This window comes from Oncorhynchus mykiss, chromosome 10 (genome assembly GCF_057628025.1).
Source record: "Oncorhynchus mykiss isolate SJ-2025 chromosome 10, ASM5762802v1, whole genome shotgun sequence".
Lineage (NCBI taxonomy): Eukaryota > Metazoa > Chordata > Actinopteri > Salmoniformes > Salmonidae > Oncorhynchus > Oncorhynchus mykiss.
The window spans coordinates 89,390,912-89,410,313 of record NC_143031.1 but is presented as its reverse complement, the minus strand read 5'-3'; the positions used below and the strand labels follow the sequence as shown (position 1 = coordinate 89,410,313).

The 19,402-nt window shown below is 49.9% G+C and overlaps 1 protein-coding gene across 7 annotated transcripts in view; it reads left to right on the top strand.

Annotated features, from left to right (window-relative positions):
• Positions 1 to 19,402, top strand: part of LOC110516909 (glutamate receptor 2) — a 65,770-nt gene that overhangs the window by 17,103 nt on the left and 29,265 nt on the right. For 6 of the 7 annotated variants that reach the window (XR_016484014.1, XM_090188493.1, XM_090188495.1 and 3 more), the window contains exons 3-11: positions 1,244 to 1,483; positions 4,749 to 4,945; positions 8,498 to 8,551; positions 9,888 to 10,046; positions 11,035 to 11,202; positions 11,428 to 11,532; positions 13,593 to 13,700; positions 17,502 to 17,708; positions 17,971 to 18,338. Coding sequence is in view for 6 of the 7 variants with exons in the window: in XM_090188493.1 (XP_090044619.1) it covers positions 1,244 to 1,483; positions 4,749 to 4,945; positions 8,498 to 8,551; positions 9,888 to 10,046; positions 11,035 to 11,202; positions 11,428 to 11,532; positions 13,593 to 13,700; positions 17,502 to 17,708; positions 17,971 to 18,338 (1,606 nt within the window). In the remaining variant the exon portion in view is untranslated. Of the gene's footprint in view, positions 1 to 1,243; positions 1,484 to 4,748; positions 4,946 to 8,497; positions 8,552 to 9,887; positions 10,047 to 10,421; positions 10,571 to 11,034; positions 11,203 to 11,427; positions 11,533 to 13,592; positions 13,701 to 17,501; positions 17,709 to 17,970; positions 18,339 to 19,402 lie in introns of those variants that run through there. The other variant, XM_090188497.1, reaches the window with a different exon arrangement.

Below are 19,402 nucleotides of genomic sequence, written 5' to 3'. Positions count from 1 at the left end.
CCAGGCCATGTCTGACTGATGCTCTACTACAGTGTTGTAATGGAGACCAGGCCATGTCTGACTGATGCTCTACTACAGTGTTGTAATGGAGACCAGGCCATGTCTGACTGATGCTCTACTACAGTGTTGTAATGGAGACCAGGCCATGTCTGACTGATGCTCTACTACAGTGTTGTAATGGAGACCAGGCCATGTCTGACTGATGCTCTACTACAGTGTTGTAATGGAGAAAAGGAGAAGGCCGATGGAACAGCGGTTAGAACGGCTGACTGAGCCCCCCCCCCCCCCCCCTCTCATATACACACACACCAACTAAAGCAGAGCCCTGTTTTCAGCCAATGCCTGCCTCTCTCTGCCTGCCTCTCTCTGCCTGCCTCTCTCGGCCAAGGAGCCTTAGTTAAAACTGGGACACAGCGAGACACACACAGCCAGCCAACCCCCCACACACACACAGTAACGTGTATTCCCTCAGTAATGCAACCATGTCGTCTCTCTCTCTCTCTCTCTGCTCAATTGCGTAAACGCGGTGTGTGTCTCATGACAAAGCAGGAAGGTAACACAGGGACTGTTTTTCCTTTAGAGAATAAAGGAATCAGGGCGCTGAAGTAGGACAGCTAAATATACTCACAGACACACACAGACACACACAGACACACACAGACACACACACAGACAAACACACACACACACACAGACACACACACACACACACACACACACACTCTAACAGACACACACACAGGTGTAGGGGCGCGGGCACACACACACACACCCTCAATCACAACCTCTAACAAACACGCACAGGTACACACATACACTCAAAATAAACTGTTATTCATGACACCAATGTAAATGTAGCACGGTTAGCATGGTGCTAGTGATAGGGTTAGCATGGTGCTAGTGATAGGGTTAGCATGGTGCTAGTGATAGGGTTAGCATGGTGCTAGTGATAGGGTTAGCATGGTGCTAGTGATAGGGTTAGCATGGTGCTAGTGATAGGGTTAGCATGGTGCTAGTGATAGGGTTAGCATGGTGCTAGTGATAGGGTTAGCATGGTGCTAGTGGTAGGGTTAGCATGGTGCTAGTGATAGTGTTAGCATGGTGTTAGTGGTAGGGTTAGCATGCAGCTAGTGATGGGATTAGCATGGCTCTAACCAACCCTCTCTCTCTCCCTCTCCCTCCCCTCCCCATCTCTCTCTCTCTCTCTTCCCCCTCCCACCCTCCCCTCTCTCTCTCTCTGCAGTTTGTTCCCAGTTCTCTAGGGGTGTCTATGCCATCTTTGGTTTCTATGACAAGAAGAGTGTGAACACCATCACATCTTTCTGTGAGACCCTCCACGTGTCCTTCATCACACCGTCCTTCCCTGCTGATGGACTCAATCAGTTTGTCCTTCAGATGAGACCCGACATCAAGGGACCTCTGGTCAGCTTAGTGGAGTATTACAAGTGGGACAAGTTCGCCTACCTCTATGACAGTGACAGGGGTGAGTCTGCTACCTAATACATCTATTCATACAGGGCATTCAGAAAGTATTCAGACCCTTTGACTCTGTACACATTTTGTTATGTCACAGGCTTATTATAAAATTTACTAAATTGTTTTTTCCCCCCATCAAACTATACACAAAACCCCATAATGACAAAGCAAAAACAGGTTTTTAGAAACGTTTCCAAATGTATTACAAATACAAACTCAAATATCAGATGTACGTAACTATTCAGACCGTTTACTCAGTACTTTGTTACTATTCAGACCGTTTACTCAGTACTTTGTTACTATTCAGACCGTTTACTCAGTACTTTGTTACTATTCAGACCGTTTACTCAGTACTTTGTTACTATTCAGACCGTTTACTCAGTACTTTGTTACTATTCAGACCGTTTACTCAGTACTTTGTTACTATTCAGACCGTTTACTCAGTACTTTGTTACTATTCAGACCGTTTACTCAGTACTTTGTTGAAGAACCTTTGGCAGCCTCGAGTCTCCTTGGGTATGATGCTATATAAGCTTGGCACACCTGTATTTGGGGAGTTACTTCCATTCTTCTCTGCAGATCCTCTCAAGCTCTGTGAGGTTGGATGGGGAGTGTCGCTGCACAGCTATTTTCAGGTCTCTCCAGAGATGTTAGATCGAGTTCTGGGCTCTGGCTGGGCCACTCAAGGACATTCAGAGACTTGTCCCGAAGCCACTCTTGCGTTGTCTTGGCTGTGTGCTTAGGGTTGTTGTCCTGTTGGAAGTTGAACCATCACCCTAGTCTGAGGTCCTGAGCACTCTGGAGCAGGTTTTCATCAAGGATCTCTCTGTACTTGGCTCTGTTCATCTTTCCCTCGATCCTAACTAGTCTCCCAGTCCCTGCCACTGAAAAACATCCCCACAGCAGGATGCTGCCACTGAAAAACATCCCCACAGCAGGATGCTGCCACTGTAGGGATGGTGCGAGGTTTTCTCCAGACGTGACGCTTGGCATTCAGGCCAAAGAGTTCAATCTTGGTTTCATCAGACAAGAGAATCTTGTTTCTCACGGTCTGAGAGTCCTTTATCTGACACAACGGTAGTGGGTAGTAGTAGGGAGCCAGTTCAGGTCTGAGAGTCCTTTATCTGACACAACGGTAGTGGGTAGTAGTATAGAGCCAGTTCAGGACACAACACAATGGTAGTGGGTAGTAGTAGGGAGCCAGTTCAGGACACAACGGTAGTGGATAGTAGTATAGAGCCAGTTCAGGACACAACGGTAGTGGGTAGTAGTAGGGAGCCAGTTCAGGACACAACGGTAGTGGGTAGTAGTAGGGAGCCAGTTCAGGACACAACGATAGTGGGTAGTAGTAGGGAGCCAGTTCAGGACACAACGGTAGTGGGTAGTAGTATAGAGCCAGTTCAGGACACAACGGTAGTGGGTAGTTGTATAGAGCCAGTTCAGGCGGCAAGGGACTTGAACCAATAACCTCTAACCTCTGGGCTGCCAACCGTGTGTGTGTAGTTCTGTCTAACCCCTAACCCCAGTTACCTTTCTATCCTACCATAACCACAGTTACCTTTCAATCCTACCATGACCCCAGTTACCTTTCAATCCTACCATAACCCCAGTTACCTTTCAATCATTACCATAACCCCAGTTACCTTTCTATCCTACCATATCCCCAGTTACCTTTCTATCCTACCATAACCCCAGTTACCTTTTAATCATTACCATAACCCCAGTTACCTTTCTATCCTACCATATCCCCAGTTACCTTTCTATCCTACCATAACCCCAGTTACCTTTCAAACCTACCATGACCCTAACCCACAACCCCAGTTACCTTTATATCCTACCATATCCCCAGTTACCTTTATATCCTACCATAACCCTAACCCCAGTTACCTTTCTATCCTACCATGACCCTAGCCCCTAACCCCAGTTACCTTTTTCTATCCTACCATAACCCTAACCCCAGTTACCTTTCTATCCTACCATGACCCTAGCCCCTAACCCCAGTTACCTTTATATCCTACCATAACCCTAACCCCAGTTACCTTTCTATCCTACCATGACCCTAACCCCTAACTCCAGTTACCTTTTATCCTACCATGACCCTAACCTCTAGCCCCAGTTACCTTTCTATCCTACCATGACCCTAACCCCAGTTACCTTTCTATCCTACCATGACCCTAACCCCAGTTACCTTTCTATCCTACCATGACCCTAGCCCCTAACCCCAGTTACCTTTCTATCCTACCATGACCCTAGCCCCTAACCCCAGTTACCTTTCTATCCTACCATGACCCTAACCCCAGTTACCTTTATATCCTACCATGACCCTAGCCCCTAACCCCAGTTACCTTTATATCCTACCATGACCCTAACCCCAGTTACCTTTCTATCCTACCATGACCCTAACCCCAGTTACCTTTCTATCCTACCATGACCCTAACCCCAGTTACCTTTCTAACCTACCATGACCCTAACCCCTAACCCCAGTTACCTGTATATCCTACCATGACCCTAGCCCCTAACCCCAGTTACCTGTATATCCTACCATGACCCTAACCCCAGTTACCTTTCTAACCTACCATGACCCTAGCCCCTAACCCCAGTTACCTTTATATCCTACCATGACCCTAACCCCAGTTACCTTTCTATCTTACCATGACCCTAACCCCAGTTACCTTTCTAACCTACCATGACCCCAGTTACCTTTCTATCCTACCATGACCCTAACCCCAGTTACCTTTCTATCCTACCATGACCCTAACCCCAGTTACCTTTATATCCTACCATGACCCTAGCCCCTAACCCCAGTTACCTTTATATCCTACCATGACCCTAACCCCAGTTACATTTCTATCCTACCATGACCCTAACCCCAGTTACCTTTCTAACCTACCATGACCCTAACCCCTAACCCCAGTTACCTGTATATCCTACCATGACCCTAGCCCCTAACCCCAGTTACCTGTATATCCTACCATGACCCTAACCCCAGTTACCTTTCTAACCTACCATGACCCTAGCCCCTAACCCCAGTTACCTTTATATCCTACCATGACCCTAACCCCAGTTACCTTTCTATCTTACCATGACCCTAACCCCAGTTACCTTTCTAACCTACCATGACCCCAGTTACCTTTCTATCCTACCATGACCCTAACCCCAGTTACCTTTCTATCCTACCATGACCCTAACTCCAGTTACCTTTCCATCCTACCATGACCCTAGCCCCAGTTACCTTTCTAACCTGCTGTGTGTCTATATATGTGTATGTGTAGGTCTGTCCACCCTGCAAGTGATCCTGGATACAGCAGCAGAGAGGAAGTGGATTGTAACAGCCATCAACGTAGGCAACCTGAAGGATGAGAGGAAGGACGAGGCGTATCGCTCCATGTTCCAAGACCTGGAGATACGAAAGGAGAGGAGAGTCATTCTGGACTGTGAACAAGACAAGGTTAAAGACATCATGGACCAGGTTGGTCTGTCTGTCTGTCTGTCTGTCTGTCTGTCTGTCTGTCTGTCTGTCTGTCTGTCTGTCTGTCTGTCTGTGTCTAGATTGTGAACAAGACAAGGTTAAAAGTCTAACAGGCTGACTACACCTCTCGCGTCGGGGGGTGAAGTGACTATGCATAGATAATATACAGCGAGTAGCAGCAGTGTACAAAACAAAGGGCAGGGGGGGTCAATGTAATAGTCTGGTGGCCATTTGATTAATTGTTCAGCAGGCTTATGGCTTGTGGGTAGAAACTGTTAAGGAGCCTTTTGGTCCTAGACTTGGCGCTCCGGTACCGCTTGCCATGCGGTAGCAGAGAAAACAGTCTAGGACTGTTGGCTGGAGTCTCTGACAATTTTATGGGCTTTCCTCTGACACCGCCTATTATATAGCTCCTGGATTGCAGGAAGCTTGGCCCCAGTGATGTACTGGGCTGTACGCACTACCCTCTGTAGCGCCTTACGGTCAGATGCCGAGCAGTTTCCATACCAGGCGGTGATGCAACCGGTCAGGGTGCTCTCGATGGTGCAGCTGTAGAACCTTTTGAGGATCTGGATCATGCCAAATCTTTTCAGTCTCCTGGGAGAGATGTTTTGTTGTGCCCTCTTCATGACTGTTTTGGTGTGTTTGGACCATGATAGTTCGTTGGTGATGTGGACACCAAGGAACTTGAAACTCTCAACCCGCTCCACTTCAGCCCCGTTGATGTTAATGGGGGCCTGTTCGGCCTGCCTTTTCCTGTAGTCCACGATCAGCTCCTTTGTCTTGCTCACATTGAGGGAGAGGTTGTTGTCCTGGCACCACACTGCCAGATCTCTGATCTCCTCCCTATAGGCTATGTCATCGTTGTCGGTGATCAGGCACCAAGGAACTTGAAACTCTCAACCCGCTCCACTTCAGCCCCGTTGATGTTAATGGGGGCCTGTTCGGCCTGCCTTTTCCTGTAGTAGGCCAAAAAGGCCAAAAAGATCATCAAGGTCAACAACCACCCGATCCACTGCCTGTTCCTGCGGCTATGGAACCCTGACCTGTTCACCGGACGTGCTACCTGTCCCAGACCTGCTGTTTTCAACTCTCTAGAGACAGCAGGAGCGGTAGAGATACTCTGAATGATCGGCTATGAAAAGCCAACTGATATTTACTCCTGAGGTGATGACTTGCTGCACCCTCGACAACTACTGTGATTATTATTATTTGACCATGCTGGTTATTTATGAACATTTGAACATCTTGGCCATGTTCTGTTATCATCTGCACCCGGCACAGCCAGAAGAGGACTAGCCACCCCTCATAGCCTGGTTCCTCTCTAGGTTTCTTCCTAGGTTCTGGCCTTTCTAGGGAGTTTTTCCTAGCCTCCGTGCTTCTACACCTGCATTGCTTGCTGTTGGGGTTTTAGCCTGGGTTTCTGTACAGCACTTTGTGACATCGGCTGATGTAAGAAGGGCTTTATAAATACATTTGATTGATTGACTACCTGTTCACCCTGCTTCCATCCAGAAGACGAGGTCAGTACAGGTGCATCAAAGCTGGGACAGAGAGATTGAAAAACAGTTTCTATCTCAAGGCCATCAGATTATTAAACAGTCACCACTAGCATAGAGAGTCGGCTGCCTACCGACAGACAAGATATCATTGGACACTTTAATAAATGGAACACTTGTCACTTTAATAAGGCCACTTTAATAATGTTTACATATCTTGTATTACTTATCTCATATGTATATTCTGTATCCTTCACTATCTATTCTTTATTCGTCAGTTGATTAGCCACTTCCTGTTCACCCCACCACCATCCAGGAGGTGAGGTCAGTATAGGTGCATCAAATCTGGGACTGAGGGACTGAAAAACAGCTTCTATCTCAAGGCCATCAGACTGCTAAACAGCCATCACTAACTCAGAAAGGCTGCTGCCTACATTGAGGCCCAATCACTGGCCAATCAAGGGTTAATTCCACACGGTCAAGGTTAGACTTGCACAGATCGGGAGGACCTCAGGAACGTTCCTGTGGTTGAATTGTGCCACTGTCACCCAAAAGCACCTCAAATTTAGGTCAGGCTTCATTTTGGGCCTTGTGCTAAGACTTTTCTGGATGTCAATATCTTACCCCAAAAACGTCAGAGACAGCTGCTCTTCGCGTATGTGGCTCTTTATATGCCCCCCAACTATAATCTGGAAATATATTACATTCAGACTACACATTGATACATAACATTACCTAGATGGAATTTGCAAGTCTTCCAAAAAGGCAAAAAAAACAGATAAAAATCAGATTTTCTAATATGTACCGGTTCATGAGGGTTGCCTAATCACACATGAAATCTTTGAAAGATGTGCCCTTTTTAACTCTTCAAAACAGCCCCTATGGCTGTCACAGGAAGCTGAAAGTAAACGCATATCCTCATTGGGCTTTTGCAGAATCCTGAGTTTCAAGTCTTTACGTTAAGAACTGACTGATTTACAGAGGGTTGAATGCAGGGTTTTTCACTAACTGTAGGCTGTGATATCCAAACCACTTTTAGGGTGAATTTAAACAATGCCACTTTAATCATGTTTGCATATCTTACATTACTCATATCATATGTTTAGTGGGGAGAACAAGTATTTGATACACTGCCGATTTGCAGGTTTTCCTACTTACAAAGCATGTCTTTGGGTCTATAATTTTCATCATGGGTAAACTTCAACTGTGAGAGACGGAATCTAAAACAAAAATCCAGAAAATCACATTGTATGATTTTTAAGTAATTAATTTGCGTTTTATTGCATGACATAAGTATATGATCACCTACCAACCAGTAAGAATTCCAGCTCTCACAGACCTGTTAGTTTTTCTTTAAGAAGCCCTCCTGTTCTCCACTCATTACCTGTATTAACTGCACCTGTTTGAACTGATGTCCTATATTGGGTTCTATTGGGATCCATTGGGTTCTATTGGGATCCATTGGGTTCTATTGGGATCCATTGGGTTCTATTGGGATCCATTGGGTTCTATAGGGATCCATTGGGTTCTACAGGGATCCATTGGGTTCTATAGGGATCCATTGGGTTCTATTGTTCTATTGGGATCCATTGGGTTCTATTGAGATCCATTGAGTTCTATTGGGATCCATTGGGTTCTATTGGGATCCATTGGGTTCTATTGGGATCCATTGGGTTCTATTGGGATCCACTGGGTTCTATTGGGATCCATTCAATTACATTGGGATCAATTTAGTTCTCTTGGGATCCATTGAGTTCTATTGAATATTGTCTGTTGACTGTATTAGGTACAGTATAAGGTAAGGGTATTTGTGACATTGTTTTACGATAGAGTATATGGATTGATATTCCTGAATAATCGTTTCTGAAATGGTAAATGTGTGCTTTAATCCATTTCATAGGTAATGTACAAAACGTCTGTGTTTATCCCTTCCTAATATGGTATTGTTTTATATAATATTGTTTTATATAAATTGTTTTATAAGATATTGTTTTATATAATATTGTTTTATATAATATTGTTTTACATTATATTGTTTTTTGTGTTCCTGCAGGTCATCACCATTGGCCGACATGTTAAAGGATACCATTACATCATCGCTAACCTGGTATGATACCTGCTACCTCTCATATTTCATATAACTTGTACTGACATCACACATAGCCTGGTCCTAACCTGGTATGATACCTGCTACCTCTCATATTTCATATAACTTGTACTGACATCACACATAGCCTGGTCCTAACCTGGTATGATCCCTGGTACTAACCTGGTATGATACCTGCTACCTCTCATATTTCATATAACTTGTACTGACATCACACATAGCCTGGTCCTAACCTGGTATGATCCCTGGTACTAACCTGGTATGATCCCTGGTACTAACCTGGTATGATACCTGGTACTAACCTGGTACTAACCTGGTACTAACCTGGTATGATACCTGGTAGTAACCTGGTATGATCCCTGGTACTAACCTGGTATGATCCCTGGTACTAACCTGGTATGATCTCTGGTACTAACCTGGTATGATCCCTGGTACTAACCTGGTATGATCCCTGGTACTAACCTGGTATGATCCCTGGTACTAACCTGGTATGATCCCTGGGACCAACATGGTATGATCCCTGGTACTAACCTGGCATGATACCTGGTACTAACCTGGTATGATCCCTGGTACTAACCTGGTATGACCCCTGGTACTAACCTGGTTTGATCCCTGGTACTAACCTGGTATGATCCCTGGTACCAACCTGGTATGATCCCTGGTACTAACCTGGTATGATCCCTGGTACTAACCTGGTGTGATCCCTGGTACTAACCTGGTATGATCCCTGGTACCAACCTGGTATGATCCCAGGGTACTAACCTGGTATGATCCCTGGTACTAACCTGGTATGATCCCTGGTACTAACCTGGTATGATCCCTGGTACTAACCTGGTATGATCCCTGGTGCTAACCTGGTATGATCTCTGGTACTAACCTGGTATGATACCTGGTACTAACCTGGTATGATCTCTGGTACTAACCTGGTATGATACATGGTACTAACCTGGTATGATCCCTGGTACTAACCTGGTATGATCCCTGGTACTAACCTGGTATGATCCCTGGTACTAACCTAGTATGATACCTGGTACTAACCTGGTATGATCCCTGGTACCTCTCATATTACTACATAACTGGTAATGACATCACATATAGCTTGGTACTAACTCAGTGTCTGTGTGTGTGTGTGTGTGTGTGTGTGTGTGTGTGTGTGTGTGTGTGTGTGTGTGTGTGTGTGTGTGTGTGTGTGTGTCCAGGGCTTCGTTGATTGTGACCTGTCTAAGATCCAGTATGGATACCAGGTTATTAACTGTGTGTGTGTGTGTGTGTGTGTGTGTGTGTGTGTGTGTGTGTGTGTGTGTGTGTGTGTGTGTGTGTGTGTGTGTGTGTCCAGGGCTTCGTTGATGGTGACCTGTCTAAGATCCAGTATGGGGGAGCCAATGTGTCAGGTTTCCAGATTGTTGACTTTGAGGAGCCACTCGTCTCCAAGTTCGACCAGAGATGGGAAGCACTGGAGGAGAAAGAGTACCCTGGTGCTGACAGCAGGATCAGGGTAGTACCCCTAACCTCTAACCCCTAATCCCTACCCTTCCCTAACCCTGGTGCTGACAGCAGGATCAGGGTAGTACCCCTAACCCCTAACCCCTACCCTACCCTAACCCTGGTGCTGACAGCAGGATCAGGGTAGTACCCCTAACCCCTACCCTACCCTAACCCCTACCCTAACCCTGGTGCTGACAGCAGGATCAGGGTAGTACCCCTAACCTCTAACCCCCAACCTCTAACCCTACCCTACCCTAACCCCTACCCTAACCCTGGTGCTGACAGCAGGATCAGGGTAGTACCCCTAACCTCTAACCCCTAATCTCTACCCTAACCCTGGTGCTGACAGCAGGATCAGGGTAGTACCACCTCTAATCTCTAACCCTTGACCCCTACCCTAACCCTTGACCCCGACCCTAACCCTGGAGCTGACAGCAGGATCAGAGTACCACCTCTAATATCTAACCCTAACCCATGACCCCTACCCTAACCCTTGACCCCTACCCTAACCCTGGAGCTGACAGCAGGATCAGGGTAGTACCACCTCTAATCTTATACCCTTGACCCCTACCCTAACCCTAACCCCTAACCCCTACCCTAACCCTGGTGCTGACAGAAGGATCAGGCTACGACCTCTAACTAAATTGCAGATACTGAAGTGAGGATTCGTTCAATCAGTCACTTGCATGAACACATAAATGGGTTATTAGAACAGCATATCAGCACATCTCTCAATAACTCTCCATTTCTCTCTCCCTCTATCTCTCTCTCTCTCTCCCTCTCTCCACATCTTTCAATATATCGTCATCTCTCGATCTCTTTCTCTCTCCCGCTATCCCTCTCTCTCTCTCTCTCCATCTCTGAATATCTCTCCATTTCTCTCTCCCGCTATCCCTCTCTCTCTCTCTCTCTCTCTCTCTCTCTCTCTCTCTCTCTCTCCATCTCTGAATATCTCTCCATTTCTCTCTCCCGCTATCCCTCTATCTCTCTCTCTCCAGTACACATCAGCTCTGACTTATGATGCGGTCCAGGTTATGACTGAAGCGTTCCGGACACTCACCAAGCAGCGGATCGATTTCAGTCGTCGTGGAAATAACGGGGACTGTCTGGCCAATCCAGCAGTGCCCTGGTCTCAGGGGATGGAGATAGAACGCGCTCTCAAACAGGTTACCATAGAAACAGATTTTAGCGTGTTTTTAGGGTCTTCAATGATCTTGTGTGTTGTGTAGTTTTATATGGATGGGGTAAAATACTGGTTATTTGTGGTGTGTGTGTGTGTGTGTGTGTGTGTGTGTGTGTGTGTGTGTGTGTGTGTGTGTGTGTGTGTGTGTGTGTGTGTGTGTGTGTGTGTGTGTGTGTGTGTGTGTGTGTGTGTGTGTGTGTGTGTGTAGGTGCGTGTGGATGGGCTGACAGGTAATATCCAGTTTGACCAGTATGGTAAAAGAGTCAACTACTCCGTCAACGTGATGGAACTGAAGAACACTGGACCAGTTAAGGTACAGCCAATCAGCATTTACCAGCACACTTACTTCCTTACAATCAGCCAATTAACATTCACCAGCCTATTCACTTCCTTACAATCAGTCAATCAGCATTGTCCGGACCTCTGGCAGTCTCTATGGGGGTGCCACAGGGTTCAATTCTCAGGCCGACTCTCTTCTCTGTATACATCAATGATGTCGCTCTTGCTGCTGGTGATTCTCTGATCCACCTCTACGCAGACGACACCATTCTGTATACTTCTGGCCCTTCTTTGGACACTGTGTTAACTAACCTCCAGACAAGCTTCAATGCCATACAACTCTCCTTCCGTGGCCTCCAACTGCATTTTAAATGCTAGTAAAACTAAATGCATGCTATTCAACCGATTGTTGCCCGAACCCGCCTGCCCGACTAGCATCACTACTCTGGACGGTTCTGACTTAGAATATGTGGACAACTACAAATACCTAGGTGTCTGGTTAGACTGTAAACTCTCCTTCCAGATTCACATTAAGCATCTCCATTCCAAAATTAAATCTAGAATTGGCTTCCTATTTCGCAACAAAGCATCATTCACTCATGCTGCCAAAAATTCCCTCGTAAAACTGACTATCCTACCGATCCTTGACTTCTGCGATGTAATTTATAAAATAGCCTCCAACACTCTACTCAGCAAGTTGGATGCAGTCTATCACAGTGCCATCTGTTTTGTCACCGAAGCCCCATATACCACCCACCACTGCGACCTGTATGCTCAACTATAAGTCTTTGCTAGGTAAAGCTCCGCCTTATCTCAGCTCACTGGTCACAATAACAACATCCACCCGTAGCACGCACTCCAGCAGGTATATCTCACTGGTCATCCCCCAAAGCCAAAACCTACTTTGGCCGCCTTTCCTTCCAGTTCTCTGCTGCCAATGACTGGAACGAATTGCAAAAATGAATTTAAACCAAGAGAAAGTCCTGTTGTAGCGTACCTCTGAATTCCAGAAAAAACTGCTGTATCTAAAGCCTCCTGGAGGTCAACCCGAGTCGGTATCTAAAGCCTCCTGGAGGTCAACCCGAGTCGGTATCTAAAGCCTCCTGGAGGTCAACCCGAGTCGGTATCTAAAGCCTCCTGGAGGTCAACCCGAGTCGCTATCTAAAGCCTCCTGGAGGTCAACCCGAGTCGGTATCTAAAGCCTCCTGGAGGTCAACTCGAGTCGGTATCTAAAGCCTCCTGGAGGTCAACCCGAGTCGCTATCTAAAGCCTCCTGGAAGTCAACAAGAGTCGGTATCTAAAGCCTCTTGGAAGTCAACCCGAGTCGGTATCTAAAGCCTCCTGGATGTCAACCCGAGTCGGTATCTAAAGCCTCTTGGAAGTCAACCCGAGTCGGTATCTAAAGCCTCTTGGAAGTCAACCCGAGTCGGTATCTAAAGCCTCTTGGAAGTCAACCCGAGTCGGTATCTAAAGCCTCCTGGATGTCAACCCGAGTCCGTATCTAAAGCCTCCTGGAAGTCAACCCGAGTCGGTATCTAAAGCCTCTTGGAAGTCAACCCGAGTCGGTATCTAAAGCCTCCTGGAAGTCAACCCGAGTCGGTATCTAAAGCCTCCTGGAAGTCAACCCGAGTCGGTATCTAAAGCCTCCTGGAGGTCAACCCGAGTCGCTATCTAAAGCCTCCTGGAAGTCAACCCGAGTCGGTATCTAAAGCCTCTTGGAAGTCAACCCGAGTCGGTATCTAAAGCCTCCTGGAGGTCAACCCGAGTCCGTATCTAAAGCCTCCTGGAAGTCAACCCGAGTCGGTATCTAAAGCCTCTTGGAAGTCAACCCGAGTCGGTATCTAAAGCCTCTTGGAAGTCAACCCGAGTCGCTATCTAATATGTGTGCAACAAACCTAGAAGAGATAAACGTGAAAGCATCCAGCGGAGATCAGCTTCTCATTAGCTAGCTAACGTTAGCTATATTATAGTTATAAAGCATTATGATTACTGTTTTGAAATAACATATATTTCTTTGATTGTACATATGTCTTAGCAAGCAAGCTCTTTATCAGCAAACTAAGCTTTTTTTAGTCATAATATGTGTGTTTTCAGATTGGCTACTGGAATGAAGTGGACAAGATGGTGGTGACTAAACTAGACATCTTCCCCAACGACACTAATGGGATGGAGAACAAGACTGTTATCGTCACAACTATCCTGGTAACAACGTGGTGAAGGGTGGTGGGTGGTGGGTGGTGAAGGGTGGTGGGTGGTGAAGGGTGAAGGGTGGTGGGTGGTGATGGGTGGTGGGTGGTGAAGGGTGGTGGGTGGTGGGTGGTGAAGGGTGGTGGGTGGTGAAGGGTGAAGGGTGGTGATGGGTGGTGGGTGGTGAAGGATGGTGGGTGGTGGGTGGTGGTGGTTGGTGATGGGTGGTGGCTGGTGAAGGGTGGTGAAGGATGGTGGGTGGTGGGTGAAGGGTGGTGGCTGGTGGGTGGTGAAGGGTGGTAGGTGGTGGGTGGTGGTGGGTGGTGAGGGTGGTAAAGGGTTGTGGCTGGTGGGTGGTGAAGGGTGGTGAAGGATGGTGGGTGAAGGGTGGTGGCTGGTGGGTGGTGAAGGGTGGTGGGTGGTGGGTGAAGGGTGGTGGGTGGTGGGTGAAGGGTGGTGGGTGGTGGGTGAAGGGTGGTGGGTGGTGAAGGGTGGTAGGTGGTGAAGGGTGGTGGGTGGTGAGGGTGGTAAAGGGTTGTGGCTGGTGGGTGGTGAAGGGTGGTGAAGGATGGTGGGTGAAGGGTGGTGGGTGGTGGGTGAAGGGTGGTGGGTGGTGAAGGGTGGTGGCTGGTGGGTGGTGAAGGGTGGTGGGTGGTGAAGGGTGGTGGGTGGTAGGTAAAGGGTGGTGGGTGGTGGGTGAAGGGTGGTGGGTGGTGAAGGGTGGTGGCTGGTGGGTGGTGAAGGGTGGTGGGTGGTGAAGGGTGGTGGGTGAAGGGTGGTGGGTGGTGAAGGGTGGTGGCTGGTGGGTGGTGAAGGGTGGTGGGTGGTGAAGGGTGGTGGCTGGTGGGTGAAGGGTGGTGGGTGGTGAAGGGTGGTGGCTGGTGGGTGGTGAAGGGTAGTGGGTGGTGGGTGAAGGGTGGTGGGTGGTGGGTGAAGGGTGGTGGGTGGTGGGTGAAGGGTGGTGGGTGGTGAAGGGTGGTAGGTGGTGAAGGGTGGTGGGTGGTGAGGGTGGTAAAGGGTTGTGGCTGGTGGGTGGTGAAGGGTGGTGGCTGGTGGGTGGTGAAGGGTGGTGGGTGGTGGGTGAAGGGTGGTGGGTGGTGAAGGGTGGTGGCTGGTGGGTGGTGAAGGGTGGTGGGTGGTGAAGGGTGGTGGGTGGTAGGTAAAGGGTGGTGGGTGGTGGGTGAAGGGTGGTGGGTGGTGGGTGGTGGGTGGTGAAGGGTGGTGGGTGGTGGGTGAAGGGTGGTGGGTGGTGAAGGGTGGTGGGTGGTGGGTGGTGAAGGGTGGTGGGTGGTAGAGTGTGGTGGGTGGTGGGTGGTGAAGGGTGGTGAAGGGTGGTGGGTGGTGAAGGGTGGTGGGTGGTGAAGGGTGGTGGGTGAAGGGTGGTGGCTGGTGGGTGGTGAAGGGTGGTGGGTGGTGGGTGAAGGGTGGTGGGTGAAGGGTGGTGGGTGGTGAAGGGTGGTGGCTGGTGGGTGGTGAAGGGTGGTGGGTGGTAGGTAAAGGGTGGTGGGTGGTGGGTGAAGGGTGGTGGGTGGTGAAGGGTGTTGGCTGGTGGGTGGTGAAGGGTGGTGGGTGGTGAAGGGTGGTGGGTGGTAGGTAAAGGGTGGTGGGTGGTGAAGGGTGGTGGGTGGTGAAGGGTGGTGGGTGGTGGGTGAAGGGTGGTGGGTGGTGAAGGGTGGTGGCTGGTGGGTGGTGAAGGGTGGTGGGTGGTGAAGGGTGGTGGCTGGTGAAGGGTGGTGGGTGGTGAAGGGTGGTGGGTGGTGAAGGGTGGTGGCTGGTGGGTGGTGAAGGGTGGTGAAGGGTGGTGAAGGGTGGTGGCTGGTGGGTGGTGAAGGGTGGTGGGTGGTGGGTGAAGGGTGGTGGGTAGTGGGTGAAGGGTGGTGGGTGGTGAAGGGTGGTGGGTGGTGGGTGGTGGGTGAAGGGTGGTGGATGGTGGGTGAAGGGTGGTGGGTGGTGAAGGGTGGTGGGTGGTAGAGTGTGGTGGGTGGGGGGTGGTGAAGGGTGGTGGGTGGTGAAGGGTGGTGGGTGGTGAAGGGTGGTGGGTGGTGGGTGGTGAAGGGTGGTGGGTGGTAGAGTGTGGTGGGTGGTGGGTGGTGAAGGGTGGTGAAGGGTGGTGGGTGGTGAAGGGTGGTGGGTGGTGAAGGGTGGTGGGTGAAGGGTGGTGGCTGGTGGGTGGTGAAGGGTGGTGGGTGGTGGGTGAAGGGTGGTGGGTGAAGGGTGGTGGGTGGTGAAGGGTGGTGGCTGGTGGGTGGTGAAGGGTGGTGGGTGGTAGGTAAAGGGTGGTGGGTGGTGGGTGAAGGGTGGTGGGTGGTGAAGGGTGGTGGCTGGTGGGTGGTGAAGGGTGGTGGGTGGTGAAGGGTGGTGGGTGGTAGGTAAAGGGTGGTGGGTGGTGAAGGGTGGTGGGTGGTGAAGGGTGGTGGGTGGTGGGTGGTGGGTGAAGGGTGGTGGGTGGTGAAGGGTGGTGGCTGGTGGGTGGTGAAGGGTGGTGGGTGGTGAAGGGTGGTGGCTGGTGAAGGGTGGTGGGTGGTGAAGGGTGGTGGGTGGTGAAGGGTGGTGGCTGGTGGGTGGTGAAGGGTGGTGGGTGGTGGGTGAAGGGTGGTGGGTAGTGGGTGAAGGGTGGTGGGTGGTGAAGGGTGGTGGGTGGTGGGTGGTGGGTGAAGGGTGGTGGGTGAAGGGTGGTGGGTGGTGAAGGGTGGTGGCTGGTGGGTGGTGAAGGGTGGTGGGTGGTGAAGGGTGGTGGCTGGTGAAGGGTGGTGGGTGGTGAAGGGTGGTGGGTGGTGAAGGGTGGTGGCTGGTGGGTGGTGAAGGGTGGTGAAGGGTGGTGAAGGGTGGTGGCTGGTGGGTGGTGAAGGGTGGTGGGTGGTGGGTGAAGGGTGGTGGGTAGTGGGTGAAGGGTGGTGGGTGGTGAAGGGTGGTGGGTGGTGGGTGAAGGGTGGTGGGTGGTGAAGGGTGGTGGGTGGTAGAGTATGGTGGGTGGTGGGTGGTGAAGGGTGGTGAAGGGTGGTGAAGGGTGGTGAAGGGTGGTGGCTGGTGGGTGGTGAAGGGTGGTGGGTGGTGGGTGAAGGGTGGTGGGTAGTGGGTGAAGGGTGGTGGGTGGTGAAGGGTGGTGGGTGGTGGGTGGTGGGTGAAGGGTGGTGGGTGAAGGGTGGTGGGTGGTGAAGGGTGGTGGCTGGTGGGTGGTGAAGGGTGGTGGGTGGTGAAGGGTGGTGGCTGGTGAAGGGTGGTGGGTGGTGAAGGGTGGTGGGTGGTGAAGGGTGGTGGCTGGTGGGTGGTGAAGGGTGGTGAAGGGTGGTGAAGGGTGGTGGCTGGTGGGTGGTGAAGGGTGGTGGGTGGTGGGTGAAGGGTGGTGGGTAGTGGGTGAAGGGTGGTGGGTGGTGAAGGGTGGTGGGTGGTGGGTGAAGGGTGGTGGGTGGTGAAGGGTGGTGGGTGGTAGAGTATGGTGGGTGGTGGGTGGTGAAGGGTGGTGGGTGGTGAAGGGTGGTGGGTGGTGGGTGGTGAAGGGTGGTGGGTGGTAGAGTGTGGTGGGTGGTGGGTGGTGGGTGGTGAAGGGTGGTGGGTGGTGAAGGGTGGTGGGTGGTGAAGGGTGGTGGGTGGTGAAGGGTGGTGGGTGGTAGAGTGTGGTGGGTGGTGGGTGGTGAAGGGTGGTGGGTGGTGGGTTGTGAAGGGTGGTGGGTGGTGGGTGGTGGGTGGTGAGGGGTGGTGGGTGGTGGGTGGTGAAGGGTGGTGGGTGGTGGGTGGTTGTTCAAATGACAAAAAATATGGTCATCTTTAAAGACATCCTGGTAAAAGTGTGTGTGTGTGTGTGTGTGTGTTTTGCAGGAAGCCCCATACGTGATGCTAAAGAAGAATGCTGAGTTGTTCCTAGACAACGACCGTTACGAAGGCTACTGCGTCGACCTGGCAGCAGAGATCGCTAAGCACTGTGGGATACGCTACCAGCTAAGGATTGTGGGAGATGGAAAGTACGGAGCTCGAGACGCTGAAACCAAGATCTGGAACGGGATGGTTGGAGAGCTGGTGTACGGGGTAAGAACCCTGACCTCTGACCTTTGATCTCTGTTGTTATTATGAAGTTAGAACCTGAGGAGACAAGAACTAAGTGTAACTCTCTGCCTCCCCTCTCCCCCTCCTTCCCTCTCCTCATCCCCTCTCCTCCCCTCTCCCCTCTCCCCCTCTCCTCCTCCTCCTCCTCCTTCTCCCCTCTCCTCCTTCTCCCCCTCCTCCCCTCTCCTCCTCCTCCCCTCTCCCCCTCCCCCTCCTCCCCTCTCCCCCCCCCCCCCACCTGTAGAAAGCAGACATAGCCGTAGCCCCTCTCACTATCACCCTGGTCCGAGAGGAGGTGATCGACTTCTCCAAGCCATTCATGTCTCTGGGCATCTCCATCATGATCAAGAAGCCCCAGAAGTCTAAACCAGGGGTTTTCTCCTTCCTGGACCCGCTGGCCTATGAGATCTGGATGTGTATAGTGTTTGCCTACATCGGTGTGAGCGTGGTGCTGTTCCTGGTGAGCCGGTTCAGCCCGTATGAATGGCACATGGAGGAGTATGAGGATGGCCAGCTGCCCACCAGCGAGTCCTCTAATGAGTTTGGGATCTTTAACTCTCTGTGGTTCTCTCTAGGAGCCTTTATGCAGCAAGGCTGTGATATCTCCCCAAGGTTGGTGTACTGTTGCTAGGTAACGTGGCTCGCTGTGTTGGCAGCCCCCCTTCCTCCTGGAGCTGGTGTTTATATGCTGACCTCACTTCCTGCTGCTTACGCTAACCCTGACCTCTGACCTCTAGCCGCTAGCTTTAACCCCGACCTCTGGCTTCTAGCTCTAATGCGAACTGATTCTAGCTGCTAGCTCTAATCCTCACTGAATCTAGCTACTAGTTATAATGCTAACTAATTATAGCCATTAGCCCTAAACCTAACTGATTCTAGCTGCTAGCCGTAATGCTAACCGATTCTAGCTGCTACCCCTAATGCTAACTGATTCCACCCATTAGCTCTAGTGCTCACTGATTCTAGCCTCTAGCTCTAATGCTAACTGATTCTAGCTGCTACCCCGAATGCTAACTGATTATAGCCATTAGCTCTAATGCTAACTGATTCTAGCTGCTACCCATAATGCTAACGAATTATAGCCATTAGCTCTAATGCTAACTGTTTCTAGCTACTACACCTAATGCTAACTGATTCTAGCTGCTACCCCTAATACTAACTAATTATAGCCATTAGCTCTAATGCTCACTGATTCTAGCTGCTAGCCCTAATGCTAACTGATTCTAGCTGCTACCCCTAATGCTAACTGATTCTAGCCATTAGCTCTAATGCTCACTGATTCTAGCCTCTAGCTCTAATGCTAACTGATTCTAGCTGCTACCCCGAATGCTAACTAATTATAGCCATTAGCTCTAATACTCACTGATTCTAGCCTCTAGCTCTAATGCTAACTGATTCTAGCTGCTACACCTAATGTTAACTGATTCTATCTGCTACCCCAAATGCTAACTAATTATAGCCATTAGCTCTAATGCTAACTGTTTCTAGCCTCTACCTCTAATGCTAATGGAATCTAGCTACTACACCTAATGCTAACTGATTCTAGCCATTAGCGCTAATGCTCACTGATTCTAGCCTCTAGCTCTAATGCTAACTGATTCTAGCTACTAGCACTCCTAAACAACTTTCCCTGTGTCTCAGTCCAGACTACTGATCAGAAGACAGGAGGTAGTTTA